We start from the raw sequence: 19,137 nt of genomic DNA, 5'->3' as shown, positions 1-19,137 counted from the left end.
GTTTTTGTCTTTTAAAGAAATCTGTTTAGGGAAAAAGTCCAGCTGTCCATGAGCCAAATGACTATTCTAAATACAATTACATCCTTTACTGTCATTTACAGTTTTTAATGTTTGTTTATTTTTGAGAGAGATCACAAGCAGGGGAGGGGCAGAGAGAGAAGGAGACAGAATCCCAAGCAGGCTCTGCACTGTCAGCACAGAGCCCCATGTGGGGCTTGCTCATGAACCGTGATATCATGACCTGAGCTAAAACCAAGAGTTAGACACTCAACTGACTGAGCCACCACAGCACCCCTATCATTTACACTTTTAAGAAGACTCTCATTACTCAAGTTGGTGCTTTTTTATTCTAACTTCTCCATCCATTGCCTTCCTTTTAGAACAAAATGTGCATGTCTTCAGTTGACAGCAAGGAATGCCAAGACTTGCCCCTTATCAAGTAATAAAATAACCACTGGATATAAATATAAAAGACTACAGAGACAAATACCTACTGGGTAAGATACCTTGAGGATTTGTTGCAGGGTGTTTGTATTTTTGAAGGTGGGTACTTTACTATTGTGGTCTATAGTCTTATAGATATCATTAAATATTAATTTTTATAGCAGAAATCTATATATTAAGGAATAAAAAAATTATATATTCTTGGAAATGGAAGGCAGAGAACACTCATGTACCACACAGAATATACTTAAATGTTTGCTTTGAGGTGGCTGTTCCCCTCTAGGGTTAGCCTGCTTTGGGCAGCCATTTCTTCATTAAGAAGTATAGCTTACAAAGCTCATTTAAAAATTGGGAGTTTTCAAACTTTCAAGAATGATGTTATTAAAAAATACATAGAAACAGAAAATATTTCTTCCTAGACATTCCCTTCCCAGACATTTCTAGACAGTTTTTTAAAAGCTAACATTTATTATGTGCCAGACATTGCCTTAAGCACCTTGTAAATACCCATTAAATGATGAAACAGCCCTATAAGACAGGTACTATCATATATCCCCACTTTTAAAAATGGAAAATTGAAGCACAGAGGTTAAATAACTCATCCAAGCCACACAGTTAGTATAGTAGATGGCTGGAGCTATGATGAGAATCCAGGCAGTCTAGCTTTAGGAGCCTTCACACTTAGTCTGCCTCCCTTGGTAATTATTGGTGAGGTAGCGGTATAAACTGCTTTTGCTTTTAATTTGGATATCTGATTGATTTTCTCTTGCATATTTTATTGACAGCATTTATGAATGCAGCCTGTTGTGCAAGTGTAATCGACAAATGTGTCAAAACCGAGTTGTGCAGCATGGACCTCAAGTGAGGCTACAGGTGTTCAAAACTGAAAAGAAGGGATGGGGAGTACGCTGCCTAGATGACATTGACAGAGGGACATTTGTTTGCATTTATTCAGGTAAAGCAAAGGTTAATTATTCAAATTATAGTAAGGTCCACATTTCTGAATCTCTTTTACTAGCCAGGGCCATTGAGATCTTATAGCAAGGACAGGAGCAACAATATATAGGAGGAGCATAAGAGAGGGGGACAAGTAACTAGGAGATTGAACACTGAAAGGGTGACATGTTCTAGGAAACACTGGATGTTCCAGAAAAGAAAGGCTCAGAGATAAAACTTGGGTTATTGTGTGAGGCTTTTTTTTTTTTTTTTTTTGGTCTCCATGATAGCTACAGATGCTTTGTGGTAAGGTTAGAAGTCTTTTTGAATAAGAAAACTAGGGGTGCCTGAGTTGCTCAGTCGGTTAAACATCTGACTCTTGGTTTGGGCTCAGGTCATGGTCTCGTAGTTTTGTGAGTTCAAGCCCCAGGTCAGTCCCTGAGCTGACAGCATGGAGCCTGCTTAGGATTCTCTTCTGTCTCCCTCTCTCTCTGCCCCTCCCCCACTCACACTGTCTCTGTCTCTCAAAATAAATAAATAAACTTTAAAAAAAAAGAAAGAAAACTACATGACTCGGGTGGGGGTGCCTGGGTGGCTCAGTCAGTTGAGCGCCCACCTCTTGATATTGGCTCAGGTTGTGATCTTGTCGTTGTGAGAATAAGCCTGCATTGGGCTCTGAGCTGACACTACAGAGCTTACTTGGGATTCTCTTTTTCCCTCTCTCTGCCCCTCTTCCATTCTCTCTCAAAATAAATAAACATTAAAAAGAAAAAGAAAACTGTGTAACTGATTTGCTAAGGTAAAGATTATCAATCAAAGACTGTCTTGCTCAATGACTTGGGCTGTTAGAATGTAACAAGTTAAGTCTGTAATAAATACTTGCACAGGATGATTCAGGCAGTGACTTTAAGCAGCTCATTCCGTTTCAGGGACTCGAGAGAGTTGCCCACACTCTGAGCAAAACTTCCCAACTGGTGTGTCATAGTTGTTCAGTTAATGATTTTTTTTTTGATGTTTATTTATTTTTGAGAGAGAGAGAGAGAGAGTGCGCGCGCACACAAACGGGAGGGGCAGAGAGAGAGGGAGACACAGAATCTGAAGCAGGCCCCAGGCTCCAAGCTGTCAGCACAGAGCCTGACGCAGGACTCGAGCTCATGAACCGCAAGATTATGACCTGAGCCGAAGTCAGACACTTAACCAACTGAGTCACCCGGGCACGCCTGTGCAGTTACTGATTCTTTCTGGTCACGGCCACCAGGCCAGAAACACCAGTCTCCAGTAGTGTCAGCCATTTACCCCAGAGTATCAGGCAAAAATCCTCACTTCCTATGTGTACCATGAAATGAGAAAGGTTGAGGGAACATAACTCTGGAGCCAGTCTAAAGGAAATGTCCTAGACTGAGTCTTGACAGTAAGGCAGCAGGGACCAGAGCAGCCCTTCTCATCTGAAATTCCAGGTTCACTTCAGTGAGGGCAAGAATTATTATAATTCATAACAGTCACACTTGGATCCCTGTCACATACCACTTACACACATCCTACACAATTTACCTACACATTTGTCTCTCATATTTCTCAAAATAACTCTGATGAAAGTTAGCTGCCTTATAAGGTGCCACATGGTGTCCAGGAAGTATCATTGGCTTTATCTGCATTACTAGAAAATGTACCTAAGGTATCTCTCTGATCCGGCTGCTAATTTTGACTTGGTAAGTATAATTTTGAGTCCCTTACAAGAAAATGCATAAACTTGAAGATTTTAATATTATACTAGAACTTCATATGAGAATAATAGATGCATATCACCTCAGATTTAAATAGGTCACTTTATAAAAAGAATAGACGTTTTAGCTGATACAGCATTTTTAACTAGACACAAAAGCTATACTCTTTTTCTTTAAATGTTGGTTTTTGAGAGAGAGAGAAGGAGAGAGAATGAGTGGGGAGGGGCAGAGAAAAAAGGGGGACAGAGGATGCAAAGAGGGCTCTGTGGTGACAGCAGAGAGCCCCATGTGGGCCTGAAACCCACTAATCATGAGCTCATGACTTGAGCTGACATTGGATGCTTAACCAACTGAGCCACCCAGGTGCCCCATAAAAGCTGTAATCTTAAGACTAGAGTTCACCTCTCTAATTTTCTAGAATGCTTTCTGATCTATATTTTTGTTTTATATTATTGTAGCTAAATCTATTCTCTTTCATGTTATACCAGAACAGACAATGCTTTTTTTAGATGGCCAATGTTTTTTCATATCCTGGAAGATAAGAAATCTCTCACTGGTCTTTTGTTTATTATTTCTTACAAGAGTTTTCTAGGATTAGTTAATGTGTTTATTTTCATTCTAGAAATAAAGGATATTTCACAGGGTTCTTTAGTAATGGAGCAGAATAGAGATGCTCTTTTGTTGCTTAGCAATTATCTTTTGTCTCATTAAACCCTTTTTTCTTTTAGGAAGATTACTAAGCAGATCTAACACTGGGAAACCTGATCCTACTGATGAAAATGGAAAGGAAGAGAATATTATGAAAAATATGTTTTCAAAAAAGAGGAAAATAGAAGTTGCAGATTGTGAGGTAGAAGTTATCCCATTAGACCTGGAAACACATGGAAGTGCTGAGACTGAGGAGTGTCCACCTACATTCCGTAATAATTTAAAAGAACCTGTTACGTAAGTAAAATCTTAGAAACCTAATCAGGATTGATCTGTATTATTGATCAAGCGTGGTTCTCTTTGTGTCTTACTTTACCCCTACTCCTGTGTATCTCCTGTATATCAACTTGCTTCACAGTTACAAGTTCAACACAGAGAAATCTAGAACACTTAGATTTTAAAATCTAGCCGACATACTTTTTTCCTCAGTGTTCCATTTCTGGAGTTTTACCTTTAAAAAATTTATGACTTTAATCGGAGTCTTTATGGATGTCATAACTTTTGCAGTCCTTTGTATTTTCTATCAACTTATGTGCAAAGCTTTTCATGGATTCTTTTTTTTTAATGTACTTCAAATATGATTGACTTTAAAATATGTTTCTTTCTTTAGTGGGGGCTATCCGTAGATGTTATTAGATTAATTTCTAATGGATATTTATGTAACAGTGATATCTGTATTTCAAAGTCCAATAAAGAGAATTTTTAGTGATGTATAGAATAACTTTTTTTTCTTTTCAGAGAAATGAAATGTAACAATATTTCAAGAATTCAGTATCATTCAGTCATTAGAAGTCCTAAAGCCAAGACAGCCATTATTCAACACAATGGGAAAAAGATGGTAAAAACTGCAAAATGTAGATGGGGCCCTTCTGAGAACGTTAACTATTATCTCATCTTTCTGTCTTTTACTTAGGTCCAATTGTTTGTGTTATTTAATGTGTAGGATTTCTTTTATTATTTTGGAATGGGCGTACTCTTGAAATGTTAAGACCGTGCTTTATTAGTGTCCTCCATGGTGGATTGGCATGTTCCCAACTTAGATACATAAGGAGAGGATTGGTCATGATCTGACAGTGTATTCCACTGAGACTGAGAGCTATCCAGTTCTGAGAATTTGTAGGAAAAGTTAAAGTGTTCCAGAGTTGATAGTGATACATAATAAGAAAAAAGATACAGTAGGCTTAGGAGATAAGGTTGTAAGATGTAAGAGAAAGAAGAGGCACAGCCTAATAAAAGAATCTTCCAGAAAGCACCATTTTACATGATAGCCTCTAAAGGTACACTTTTCAGTCTGTACTGAGAAGAATAACTAGTCAGAGACTATAACCTGAAAGCAAAGAAAGATACCGGAAAAAGAACAGGAAGACATAATGGTAGTTCATAGTACGGCTTGTTGATGAAAAGTAAAAACTCCGCCCTAGGTGGTGTGCAGATATTTATCTTCTGCCCTAGTAATGTACAGTAAATACCTCCTCAGGATCACAAAATTATGAAAAAGTTGGGCCATCAGACCACATGGACCTGGGTTTGACCTCCAGCTCTGTTTCTTACTACCTGGGTGATCTCTCCAAGTCTACGTTCCTTTATTTGTAAAATGATCTCAGAGTTAAGAGGATTAAATGAGATAAACATCAGATACTTTGCGTAGCACAATGCCTGACACTCAAGTGCTCAATAAATGTTGACCCTTTAAGTAACTTGAATAATTAATAATGGTCAACATTTATTGAACAGTTAGTTCAGTGCCAAGCATGGTGTTAAGTATATGCCCTTTTTAAAAGCTACCCTTACCATATGAAGTGATTGCAGTGTCTACAACTCATAAAGATAGGCAACTCCCTTAACCTTCTCTTTGAAGTAAAAACTAGCCAAAGTGTGTTTTTGTCTTTGCACATCTTACGGTTGAAGCCAAATCTGGTATCAGAATTGAGGGATACAGATGGATGTATTAGAATTTTATTTTAAATTTTAATGCCTAAAGAATGTCTTGACAGTCTTGATAAAGTCTTTATAGCTGTGGTTTACTAAAGTGCCTAGAAGCAGAACACGGCCAAAAGGGTGCCATCACTCCAGAGATTCCTTATGATATCAGCTTTGAGGCTTTCAAAACTAATCTGGTAGCTACAGCCTATGAAGATTGACACTTGATGAAAGTGGGCTAACTGCTAAATTAAATTCTTTTTCCTGAGCTAGAAAGTAAAGACCTCTTCCCTGTTCTCTTTTAAGGGATTTACTTCCTCAGAGTCTGTCACCTCAGAAGATAATGATGGATTTAAACCGACCCAAGTACATCTGAACTCCAAAGCCAAGGAGATGAAAAGTAGGCTTTGTTTCACTCTGTGATTGCCTGCGTCTTCTGCTGTTTTGTCTGTCCTGCTCAATACCTGTGGCTCATTTTCTCAGACTTAAACAAGCTGCATTCATTATATAAGTTACTTCTTGTCTATATCAGAGGTTGGCAAACTACAATTTGTGGACCAAATCTGGCCCACCATCTGTTTATGTATGGCCCATGAGCTATGATAATTTTTACATTTTTAAATAACTGGAAAAAAATGAGAAGAGGAATAATACTTTGTGACACTCAAAAATTATATGGAATTATAATTTTGGAGTCCATAAAGACTTCTGTTGGAGCATAGCCACACTCATTAATTTATATATTGTCTCTGATGATTTATGTCAGCATTGCTGAATAGTCAGGACAGAGACCACATGGTCCACAAAGCCTAAAATACTTGCTCTCTGTCCCCTTGCAGAAGAAGTTTGCCAACCTCTAGTCTGTATGCCAACAGTGATCTGAGGCATGGCAGGAAGGAGTGGGGTAGAGACAACTCTGAGTTACGTAGTCCACAGTGTTATCTTTGGTTTTGGAAGCATTGTCCAAAGCTGCCATTTCCTAACTCTTTAACAATAAAGATACATCATTCTACAGTACTCCACCCAACACTGCTGCAGAGATGCTCAGCACAGAGCAAAAATACTGCTATTCTGAGTGCTTGTCTTTGAATGTTACCATTCTTGCTGGATTTCATGTTACAACTTGACAGACCTGGATTTTGGTACTTTTGCATTTCACTATCTCCCTCACAGAGGGATACTGCTGAAAGATGACCCTTTTTAAATAACCAGCCATTGCCTCTTCTCTCTTTGAGCTTCCTTGCATCTGTATCCCCAACTCCTAACCTGGTCTTAAAGGATGGAGATTGGGAGTAGGGAGCGAGGCAGCTGCTTGACAGAAAAGGTCTATCACAAAGGATATTTGTGTATTATAATTATTCTATAATTGTAGGGGAGGAAAATCTCTTCTACCCATTTTAGGTTAGCTGTGTGAGGCCTTGTAAATTAGATTGACAAGAGAAAAGCAAAAAGAAATTCATTGCCATGTATCACTATTACCGTGTGTATCATACATATAACACCTGGGAGTACTTAGAGATGAGTAACAAAGAAGTAGCTTAGAACTGTGGCTTATCTAGCATCTTAGCCAAAGAACAGTAAATTTTTAGGGGCACCTGGGTGGTTCAGTCAAGCGTCCGACTCATGATTTCTGCTGAGGTCATGATCTATCTCATGGTTGTGAGACCGAGCCCCACATTGGGCTCCACGCTGGGCATGGAACCTGCTGAAGATTCTCTCTCTCTGCCCCTCTCCTGGTTGTGTTGTCTGTCTGTCTGTCTGTCTGTCTCTCTCTCTCTCTCTCTCTCTCTCTCTCAAAAAACAACAGCAATAAATTTTTAGAAGGGTGACAGGACAAATGAAAAGGACCTTGAGTCTCTAGTGGCAGCAAGTTGTGGGAAGGTAAATATGTGAGAAACCAATAGTGGATAAAGGCTAGTTAGTAAAGTTTGTTACGTAGATTCCACTGGTTTGGTTTCCAGGCTCATGAAAGTGTAAAGTTGTCTCTTGTCACTAACTTTTGTCCTTCCTAGTAGGAGGAGGGACACCTTTGTAAATTTATGTACTGCTTTTAAACAGATAAGGGGAGGGAAATGAGCTTTTCCTGCATATGCTGCTTAATCGCTGTTAGTCTAAAATAATCTTATGTCAAAGAAGCATATTTTGGGATGGCATATTCTGGTTTCCTTCACCATTTCATGCCTGTGAGCCATAATGAATACTGCTTTGGTTCTTTTGTTATTTTCATTGATTGCTATAGTGTTAATATATAGCAGGCACTATAAAAATCATTTATGTACTATTATGGTTCACATGGAACCTATGATTAAAATACGAGAACATGTAGGAACAGCAGCCAGTAACAGTAATGATTAAATCAAAACCATTAAAGGAAACAATTTGTTTGTGCCACTGAGTTAGGTGACACAGTAACTTTTAAAGAATAAATGATTTTACTTATTCTGTTTGACAAGGATTCATACTTTTGAATATTCTAAAAAAAATTTCCATTATTGGATAAAAAATGATTAAGGCAGCGTATCTTACTCTAAGGTATTATTGCTTAAAAATTTGTAACTATTGAGTGGTCATGTAGCAGAACCACCCAACACTAATGTGTACACAACCCCCAGCAATACAGTTATTGCTCTTGGGACTTGTAGAGGGTAATGCCAGCAGGTCTTCTCAGGCTTTTCATTGTTGTCCTACAGGCCTAGAGTACTCCCTAAACACCCACTGTTACAGGTGTTTAGAATATATGGAAACAGAGATTCCAGAGTTGAAGAGAGGTAAGTCAGTTTATGAGTAGTAGAGATTAAATACAGTAATAGTAACAGGAGGCAAGCAGTACATTCATAAAAAGGTAGTATAAAGAAGGCAGACTTGGAGCTAGACATTTCTCAAATATTTGAGACAGTTCTTGGTTTCTTACCCCACTTCTCATTGTTATTGCCAGCCAGGTGAATCTCTTACCCTCTCAGAGGCTCAACGTTTCATTTGTAAAGTTGGAGTACTATCTATCTTCATACATTGTAAGAATTAGAGATAATTAAAGCAGCCAGCATTTAATTAGTATGTTAATCTCAGGACTGTTGCTTAACCAAGTATATTTGCTGACACTTCCTTCTAAAATGTTTCTTAGAGGATTCAAGCTCTTACCAAGTTAAAGACACTGAAAACAGTCTGCTGATTGAATCAGATGTGATAGATATAACCAAATGTAGAGAAGAAATACCATCAGGGGGAAGATGTAACCAAGCAACCCCACTGGATAATCAGAATATTATAAAGGAATTCAAGTCTCAAATACAAAAGCCCCAAGGGGAAAGATCTCCAGCATTTCAAAACCAGCAGGTCTTTTGTGATAAAGAGTTCCCAAGCGAAACCAAGAACACTTCACCTGATTCTCTAAAGAAGTTCAATAAAGGGAATGTGTTTTTATTGGATGCCACAAAAGAAGGAAATGTGGGCCGCTTCCTTAATGTGAGTATATGGGCTGATCACATTTCTAAACAACTTCTTTTTCTATGCTTTTTTGAATGGTTTGAAATTTATGTGCAGTCATATGTAATTGACCTGCCATCAAAAGAGAATAAGATTCTGAAGTCAGAAAATCTTTTTTCTTTTTCAAGTTTTTATTTAAATTCCAATTAACATACGGTGCAATATTAGTCTCAAGTGTAGAATTTAGTGATTCATCACTGACCTACAACACCCAGTACTCATCACAAGTGCCCTCCTTAGTACTCAGCACCTCTCTGACCTGCAGGCCCACCCCAGCCTCCCCCCCCCTCCCCTCTGCTCCCCCCTTCCCCTGCCCAACCTAAAGTCAGCAAATCTTTAAAAACAAACAGCTTTTGGGGCGCCTGGGTGGCTCAGTCTGTTTAGCGTCCTACTTTAGCTCAGGTCATGATTTCACTACTCATGAGTTCAAACCCTGCATCAGGCTCTGTGCTGACAGCTCAGAGCCTGGAGCCTGTTTTGATGCTGTGTCTTCCTCTCTTTCTGCCCCTCCCCCACTCATGCTCTGTTTCTCTCTCTCGCAAAAATAAATAAACATTAAAAAAATAGCCTTTTCCTTGCTAGGTGATCTGTTTATTTGGCTTCTTTTTCACCTAGTTAGGAGGATACTTGGTTAACAAGGAACAGAATCCTTTCTTCTCTTCCTCTGTCCCCAACTGCTGTTCTTTATTCCACTTTGACTACTTCTTTACTGTTGCCAAACATGTCAGATGCCATTAAACATAACTAAGGGGCCATTAAAGAAGGATCCCCAACAAAGAACTGTCATGGCTTTATTTCCTGTCAGCTGTGTTGAAAGTGGCTGCACCAGAACCATATGGTTGGTTTTACCTCTCCCAATTAGCACACAACCTGAGTTTTGGAAAAACTCTCTTGTTGTGGAAAAATAGAATTAATCTGTCTTCCTCTCCTCTCCTCTCCTCTCCTCTTTTTCTTCCCTCTTTCCTTCCTTCCTTTTTTTTTTTAATATAGAAAATACATTTGTGGGGCACCTGGGTGGCTCAGTCAGTTGAGCATCTGACTCTTGATTTCATCTCATGGTCATGAGATTGAGCCCAATGTTGGGCTCAGTGCAGAGTACAAAGCCTGCTTGGGATGCTCTCTCTCTCCTTCTCTCTCTGCCCTTACCCTGCTTGTGCATGTTTGCTCTCTGTCTCTCTAAGTAAATAAATAAATAAACTTAAAAAAAAAAAAAGAAAAAGAAAATACATTCGTGACTTTAAAATGGAAATAAAATTAAAGCAAATATATCAATAAATAAAAAGCCATACAGAATACATACATACAGCCAAACAGAATTCTGTTTCAGGGTAACTCTGAGCCTGTATGTATGCACGATGAGTAAAGCTTACTGGCACAACTGAAAAAATGTGGACAGGAAGTTATCATTGGAATTGAATGGTGGCAGACATATTCAAGGAAAATTGCTGGGATTTGGTCTTTTTGTGAATCTGGGAATAGATGAATGTATGGAGATGGGAGCTAGTGGACAATAGAACAATATTGGAATGGTGGTAATCAGAGAAAATAATATCATGTTAGAAGCGTTGAACAAGGATAACTAATGGTTGTATTCAGCAGAGATGTCAGTTGCTTACATATGTTCCCTTTCTAGAAGGTCTGTTTGATGATCATGTAAAACTCAGGTCACATACATTCTTCGTATTAACCTTTTTTGTCCTGTTAAAAAAAAAATACCCTAAAAAATAACTATGCCTCCATTCATTTAACCTTGTCCCTACTCTACCCTCTATATGTAAAATCATTTTTATTACTTTCTTACGTATTCTTACAGTGTTTTTTTATGGAAATACAAATAAATATAAATATTCTTATTTTCCCTCTTTCTTACATAACAGCATATTCACTGTCCTATGCCTTGTTTTTTTTAATTAACAATATACTCTGGAGACCTTTCCATATCAGTACACTGAGCTTCTCTTTCTTTTTGTTTGTTTTTGTTTATAGCTGCATAGGATTCCATTGTATGGATATACCAAAGTTTATTTTGTAACCAATCCTCTTTAGATAAGACATTTGGGTTTCTAAACTTTTAGAAACAATGCTCAGTGAATAATCTTACACATAGATACATGTACAGATGTACCTGTAGAATACACTCCCAGATAGGGGATTGCTGAATCAAAGGATAAATGCATTTATAATACTGACAAAATTGACAAATTATCTTCTATAGAAGTTCGTACCATTTTGCATTTCTACCAGCAGGATAAGAATGTCAGAACAGAGCTTTTCCGATTGGGTTCCTAATATTAACAAAATTACAGTCTCTGATATTTTGCATATTAGCAAAAACAAAGAAAGGAAAATAAGTGAGATGTGCTAGAAACAGAATGATATTCTAATGCTTCAAAAACGAGGTATCAAACTCTTTATCTAACCTCTGTGTTTATTTATTTATTTTAACAGCATAGTTGTTGCCCAAATCTTTTGGTACAGAATGTTTTTGTAGAAACACGTGACAGGAATTTTCCATTGGTGGCATTCTTCACCAACAGGTTTGAAACTTCTTTTATGTGATTTAATTTTGAAATTGTAAAAAATAACAATAGGAAAATATAAAAGAAAATATGTGCTTACAGCCCCTAATATCTGGTACCCTAGAATATTCATTTATCCCAAACTGTTGCTAGTCAATAAAATTTTAAACAGCTAAAATTTCAGTTCTTATTTCCTTTGAGAATTAATGCCTGAAAGGGCTGACAATGGCAGGTCTTGTCCAGCTCAATTCAGGGAATAAGTGATATAGAATATCTTTAACTAGTTCTTTAAGTCAGAACTACCCCCCAACTATCACACCACAGGCCTTGTACCACAGACCTCCTCATGTCACTAGGTTCCACTGTTTGTAAAACACTTCCTTTCTTGGGATATTGACAAGTTTCTTCTTACTTAGGATTTTAGTAGATTTGAAATAAAACTCGAATGATTAGGATGCCTTGGTGGCTCAGTCAGTTAAGTGTCTGACTTCGGCTCAGGTCATGATCTCACAGCTTATGAGTTTGACCCCCTCATCAGGTTTTGCCCTCACAGTGTAGAGCCTGCTTGGGATTCTCTCTCTCCCTCTCTCTCTGCCCCTCCCTGATTCGCACGCACTCTCACACACTCTCTCAATAAATACACTTTAAAAAAATCTTAAAAAAAAACTCAGATGATTATTCTTAATAAAAGAGCATTCCTAACTGGTGGATGGTGGTTGAAGATTTTTAATAATGTTACTAAGAAATTGATATAATAAATTTGGTTCATTTGGTAGTTACTCAGAGTAATTTGTTTACTTTTTTCATTTCTACTTTCTAGGTATGTGAAAGCAAGAACAGAACTAACATGGGATTATGGGTATGAAGCTGGGACTGTGCCTGAGAAAGAAATCCTCTGCCAGTGTGGGGTTAATAAATGTAGAAAGAAAATATTATAAATTTGTAGCTAATGCCTATTGAAGAAATTAGCATATCACGCTGCAATTAGAGCCATGCAAGAAACTTTCAGTCATCAGTGGAATTAACTTAGGTTGTGATCCATCAAGAGAATTCCTCTCAGTTTACCCTTGTCAAGGAATTCATTTGTGTGGCTTAAAATGCTAGAAACAAAATAAGGACATTTTCATACACATAGGCTATCTCTTTATTCTTTCTGCTGTTCAACTTTACATGAGTGGGATGGAAGTGTATATTTTATATGAAATACCATTATACAGTTTGTAACTTATTTGTAAATTATATATTAAGAGAAACAAATGTCACAATAGAATTCAGTTGATCGTATTTACTTTTGTGATTATTGAGTTTATGCCCCCAAAAGGCCAAATTTCACATTGTTACTTACAAAATTTGTTTAATTCTTGGCAAATAATTTATCATTATAAGCCATAAGGTGGGCAACAGAGCCTGAGGAATATGTAAGAACTAACTTATACATATCACTTCCAATATTTTAACACTAGTTGGAGAAGCTCTGTCTGGCTCCTTGCAACTCTGCCCCGTCAAACCATTTGAGTGCTAAGATGGAGAAGGTTTTGGCAAACTTTGAGAGGAAACTTCTTTTCCATAGGTTCTCTTTACTTCTCCAGTACAAACACAGACAAGAAACAAAGGGAATAGAAACCTGGAGGAATTGGAATATTTTTGTTCTAAGTAGAGGAGAGCCATAAGAAAAACAAAACTTAGAAACTAGCAAAACTTAGAAAACTAGTGTCTTACTTAAGCCAGAAGGGATTGTGCTGGGCAAGAATTTCACTTTAAAAAAAACCAACAGCAACAACAAAACAAGGCAGTTCTACTCAATTGTAAAGTCTGGAACAGCTGCTTGAATTCTCCTGTGTATGATGTGCAAATTGTTTTTGTTGAGAAAAAGGGAGTTACTCTGCTATGGGTTACCCAGCCCTTATCATGGAGCAGAAAGAGGACTGGGAATCTCCAAGAGTCAAAACTAATTTTACCCATAACAAAGATGTACATTTGACTGTCAGGAACTTCTCCCTTGGAACCAGAACAGGAATACCAGCTCAAAAAGCAGTAATTAAAAGTAGTTCTGGCTTTTGAGAGGTTTTATGTCTTTTTTTTCTTTTCTTTTGTACTTGATTCTGGGTTTAGTTTGGTTACTGTTCAAATAAAAACCTATTTGAAGTTTGGGGCACCTAGTGGATCAGTCCATTAAGCATCTGACTTCAGCTCAGGTCATGATCTCATGCTTAGTAAGTTTGCATTGGACTCTGTGCTATGAGCCTGTCTCTGTCTCTCTGCCCCTTCCCAGTTTGCAGTGCTCTCGTGCTCTCTCTCTCTCTCTCTCTCTCTCTCGCTCTCTCTCTCAAAAATATTTAAAAAAAAAAACAAAAAAAAACCTGTTCGGGGCACCTGGGTGGCTCAGTCAGTTGAGCGTACAACTTCAGCTCAGGTCATGATCTCACAGCTTGAGTTCGAGCCCCACGTAGGGCTCTGTGCTGACAACTCAGAGCCTGGAGCCTGCTTCGGATTCTGTGTCTCCTTCTGTCTCTGCACCTCCCCCACTCGCTTGCTCTCTCTCTCTCTCTCTCAAAAGTAAATAAACATTAAAAAAAATTTAAAAAAAAAAACCTGTTCAAAGTTTGGACCCAATTTAATTTCTTAAAAATATTAAACTAGATGAAAATTTAACTTGAAATTGTTGTATGGAGTGAGAAACCTAGGAACTAGGAAGAGGAGCAAAAGTTACAAGCCAACAAACAGCCTCCAGACAGATGAGGAAAGTTAAGTCCATTTATTCACAGTAAAGATGTTTTAGGTAGTACACTGAAAGTGAAGATACTTAATCAGTATGGGAAATACTTTTGTGCAGAAGTCCTAACATCTTGATCTGCTTCACAGCTCTCATCTTCCATCAGTGTCCTAGAGATTCTCTTTGTCTATGTCAGATCTATTTCCAGTTAAATTCCATTATTTCCCTTTTCCTTGGTTTATTCCCACATATCGGTGAAGGACATATTCTTCCTAGTTGCTTTTGAAAAGGAAAATCGAGAGGTAAATATTTTGAGACTGTGCATGTTTGATTATGTTATTTTTACCTGTATGCTTGATTGCTATTTTATCAGGGTATAGAATTCTTGAGTAGCCTCCATACACAATATTGAAGGCATCTGCTAGCTTCCAGTGCTGCTGCTATGAAGTCTTAAAATGGTCTCCTTTCTGGCTTCCAGGATGACTACTGAAGTCAGATGTCATTCTGTTCCTTATTTTTTATATATATGACCAGTTTTAATCTCTCTTGAAATTGATAGAATTATCTTTGTCTCAGTGTTCCTTTCTGGTGAAGTCCATTTTCATCTTTCATCCTGGGTGCTTGGTGGGATCTTTCAATCTGAAAACTTTGTCCTTCAGTTCAGGGAAATCATCTTGAACCATTTCTTTAATGATTCCTAATCTGTTCTTTATTTCTAGAATTCTTGTTATTCAGATGTTAGACCTCCAGGATTGACTCTCTTCTAATTTTCTTTTCTCTCTCTTTTTAAGAGTTTCATTTTTTTTTTAAATTTATTTATTTAAGTAATCTCTACCCCCAGTGTGTGACTCAAACTTGCGACCAAGAGTCACATGCTCTTCCAACTGAGCCAGCCAGGCTCCCCAAAATATATTTTCAGCTGTCTTCTTGCTGTAACTTTCTGAGAGATTTCCTCAGTCTGAATCTTCCAATATAGATGTATTGTGCTTTATTTTTCTGGTCTCTTTTTTTTTTTTTTTTTTTTTTTATGTTTCATTTATTTTTGAGACAGAGAGGAAGCACATGAGTAGGGAGGGGTAGAGAGGGAGAGGGAGACATAGAATCTGAAACAGGCTGCAGGCTCCAAGCTTTTAGTACAGAGGCAGACACAGGGCTCGAACTCACAAACCGTGAGATCATGACCTGAGCCGAAGTCGGATGCTTAACAGACTGAGCCACCCAGGCTCCCCTTCTGGTCTCATATTTTTAATTTCTAGAGCTCTCTTCTCTGAATTTTTCTTTAATAGCATCCTATTTTTGGTTCATGGTTGCAGTATCAAATCTTCTTGAAAGTGTCATGTATATAGGTTTAAGTGTGTGCACACACATTCATATCTATATTCTTCCTGCATATTTTGTGACCTCAAAGGTTTATTTGTTTTCACTGTATATTTCCTTTGGTCTTTGTCTTTCATGTTATAGACTTTCCTCAGTTGGTGATCTTGGCAGTCTACTCATACTTAAGAGTGAAACACTAAAAAGGCTGAGATTATAAACTGGGGGAAAGGGCTCTTCAAGTGCCACACCATGAGGTAGCTGAGCTACCAAGTCTCTAATGGTCTGTTATGGACTGTTTTTGGCCTGCCAAGGAATACTTGTCTCTCCTCCTGATTTAAGGGCAAAAACTTGGCTGCCAGAGTCTGCTCTTATCTCCCCTTTGAGCCCCATTCTTCTGTAACCCATTTCTGTATTTGTCAAGACTGTCCCAAGTTATCTTTTTAAATATTGTTTTTCTGCTGTCCCCAATTTTGCCTTTCTTCTCTTTAAAACCTCAAAATGCAAGACCTGCAGAAGTTTTCCTTTAATTCCTCAGCAAACCACCGACTATGACATGCTTCTTTTCCAGAATTTTTTTTATCTGTAATTTATATGCATTTGTGTTCTCTACATGTATATTTGTCACATGCACTGAAAACCTCGTCTTGTATGGTGCTGTGTACCCCATGGGTGCTAAATAAAGACTTGCGACTTGCAACTGGAATTAGTCTGTTAATTCCGCCTACGTTTATGACATAACTATTTAGGCCAGACTTGGTGTTACACAATTTTTAAAGAAACAGAAGAGCAGTCACTTCAGCTGATCTCGGGTTTTGGTCATCTTTCCTCCCAATCTGAAGAGGAAAAGTCAGGGCAGGGTGGGGAACGCCTGCAAGTTTAAAAACAAAACAAAGCAAGTTCAGATTCAGACCAGATCTGGATAAGATGCGAGCTCCTATTTGAATGAGAACTACGTCTGCAAACTCTACGCGTCTCTTGCTCAGAACTTCCCCCTATGCAGGGGAAATGGATCATCACAGCTTTTACGAAAACGAAACTCTGCAACTGCCTGTGAACTTCCGGAAGTGCAGGCAAGGAGCACAGCCGTTGGACAGCCACGGAGGGTGCAGCCATGGAGCAAGCGTTGTCTTCCTTGGCCAAGGACGCGCCGGACCAGCTCCCCCACCCCACTGGTGAGTAATGTGCGCGCGCGAACACGCGGGGATGGAGTTGTGGATAGCAGGGGGGTGATGCAGTGCCCCACAATCACAGGGCGGGGCCCAGGGTCTGCTCACTGCTGTGGCCGCTTGGGGGCCCCCGGATCCACATCCTAGCCCCTCAGGCAGCGCTGGCAAACTTGCCGAACTTGCCGGGCTAGTCTACGTTCACCTCCAACAGACCTTCGGGCAGTTCCGCAGGGACTCTGAGCCCAGACCTCAGCCCCGGAGCTTCACTTAGGAGAGTTGTGTCCCGCTTTCTTCTCCCACTAGTGATGGACAGCCCAATGCTACTGTCCTACTCTACTGGGAATGGAGGCATCAGAGGAAACCGACATAAATTCTGGTGGGCTTACTCTCCACGCGAAGCTCCACCCACCTGTAAAACAATGTTGTCAGAGAAGTGGAGAAGTAGGCAGGAGTGGACCCCTTCCTGAAGAGAAGTGGCTAGCTGGGTCTCAGGAAGCGGTTGGGAAGGTTCTTGCAGAGAATGTGACTCTTTGGAACCATCTCCTCCTTTTCATTCAGTAGTTCAGATCCTCAGCAACCCTCTCTGTGAATAAGGCAATAGTCTGAGTCTGAGCCTTCCTTTCACTTAAACAGATGTAGAGGTCCTACCACCTGCCAGGCTCAAGGCTAGATTTGGGGAACACAGAGATGAGTTAAACTGACCCCAGCTTAGAGAATCAAATAGGCAACTTGAAGATGACCTGGTAAGTAAGCACCACAGAGGCCCAAATGAGGGGCTCCTAACTCAACTTGGTGTTCAGGGAAAGCTTTATGGAGGTGAGGATGCCCTTAGTTTTAAATGGCAAGAGGCAACCAGAGGTAGAAAGTTTGAAAGGGTGTTCCATACAAAGGTGATGACAGGAAGAGGCACCAGCCCCAAAACGTCACATGGCAACCCTAAACCAAGTGGTTGAATATTTTCATTCAGCTAGTGTTACCTATGGAATGTTACTAGAGATGAGATTCCATCCTGACATTTTCCCCAAACTCCAGACTTGTATAACCAACTTCATCAATGCTTAGAATGATTTCAAACTGAATATCCCAAAGAGAATTTTTGTTTCCCTGCGTATATCCATGTATTCCAAACCTGTTCAACCACCAGCATTCCATTCATCCAGTTTCTCAGGCCAAAACTGTTAGCACTGCCCTCAATGCCTCTCTTTCTCCCTCACCTCCCATGTAATGCATCAGACCAGTCAGTTCTGTTTTCAGAATAGATCTTGAGCCTGACTGCTTCGCACCTTCGCTACCATCCAAGCCCAATCCACCATCATCTCCTGCCTGGACTACTGATCTGGCCCCTACTCCAACTTCTCATACAGACAAGACTGTACAACAGCCAAAATGATCTTTAAGAAAAAAAAGCAAATGTGATTCTCCTACACAGAGCCCTTCAACAGTCTCATTACCTTCCAAACAATCTCTTACCGTGGCCTACAGTGTAACCCATGTCCTGATCTGATCCCATACCTGCTCATCTTGATGACTTTGCTACCCCTTACTGCCTTGTGGGTCCTCCAAGCCCCCAGATCTGCCCCTGCCTCAGGGTCTTTTTGTTTGCATCACATTTCTCACTTCCCCACCATATTCAAATCTCAAGTGTGTCCCTCCATAGCTTTGCCTGCCCATTCTATTTAAGAGAACACCCCACCTCCCTCATGACTCTCTACTTCCTTTCCCTGCTCTGTTTTTTTCATAACACTTATCACTAGCAGGAAAAAAAATACTTGTCTGTCTCTACTCTAGAATAAAGTTCCATGAGAGTTGAAACTCTCATCTCATTGTCTGTTTTATTTGTAGTGCCTAATAGGTTCTTATTAAGAATTTATTGAAGGAATGAGGGGCGCCTGGGTGGCGCAGTCGGTTAAGCGTCCGACTTCAGCCAGGTCACGATCTCGCGGTCTGTGAGTTCGAGCCCCGCGTCGGGCTCTGGGCTGATGGCTCGGAGCCTGGAGCCTGTTTCCGATTCTGTGTCTCCCTCTCTCTCTGCCCCTCCCCCGTTCATGCTCTGTCTCTCTCTGTCCCAAAAATAAATAAAAAACGTTGAAAAAAAAATTAAAAAAAAAAAAAAAAAAAAGAATTTATTGAAGGAATGAGTGGGCTTGTATGTACCACTGAGCTTGGCTTCTATTCTGTTGCTGATGGGGAATGTCTTTCTAAGGAGG

At 39.3% G+C, this 19,137-nt stretch overlaps 1 protein-coding gene and 1 pseudogene across 4 annotated transcripts in view; both read left to right on the top strand.

Moving 5' to 3' along the window:
• Nucleotides 1–16,939, top strand: part of SETDB2 (SET domain bifurcated histone lysine methyltransferase 2) — a 58,935-nt gene extending 41,996 nt beyond the window's left edge. For 3 of the 4 annotated variants that reach the window (XM_049646887.1, XM_049646886.1, XM_049646889.1), the window contains 9 exons: nt 381–497; nt 1,230–1,399; nt 3,833–4,049; nt 4,551–4,650; nt 6,039–6,132; nt 8,423–8,500; nt 8,854–9,194; nt 11,664–11,752; nt 12,555–16,939. In XM_049646887.1, the coding sequence (XP_049502844.1) occupies nt 381–497; nt 1,230–1,399; nt 3,833–4,049; nt 4,551–4,650; nt 6,039–6,132; nt 8,423–8,500; nt 8,854–9,194; nt 11,664–11,752; nt 12,555–12,672 (1,324 nt within the window). In that variant the 3' untranslated portion in view covers nt 12,673–16,939. The remainder of the gene's footprint in view (nt 1–380; nt 498–1,229; nt 1,400–3,832; nt 4,050–4,550; nt 4,651–6,038; nt 6,133–8,422; nt 8,501–8,853; nt 9,195–11,663; nt 11,753–12,554) is intronic. The other variant, XM_049646888.1, reaches the window with a different exon arrangement.
• On the top strand, nt 10,032–11,657 carry LOC125933761 (small nuclear ribonucleoprotein G-like; annotated as a pseudogene).
• Nucleotides 16,940–19,137: the final 2,198 nt, after the last annotated feature.

This window comes from Panthera uncia, assembly GCF_023721935.1.
Source record: "Panthera uncia isolate 11264 chromosome A1 unlocalized genomic scaffold, Puncia_PCG_1.0 HiC_scaffold_16, whole genome shotgun sequence".
NCBI classification, from domain to species: domain Eukaryota; kingdom Metazoa; phylum Chordata; class Mammalia; order Carnivora; family Felidae; genus Panthera; species Panthera uncia.
The sequence above is the reverse complement of the archived record's forward strand: the minus strand, read 5'-3'. Positions and strand labels throughout refer to the sequence as shown.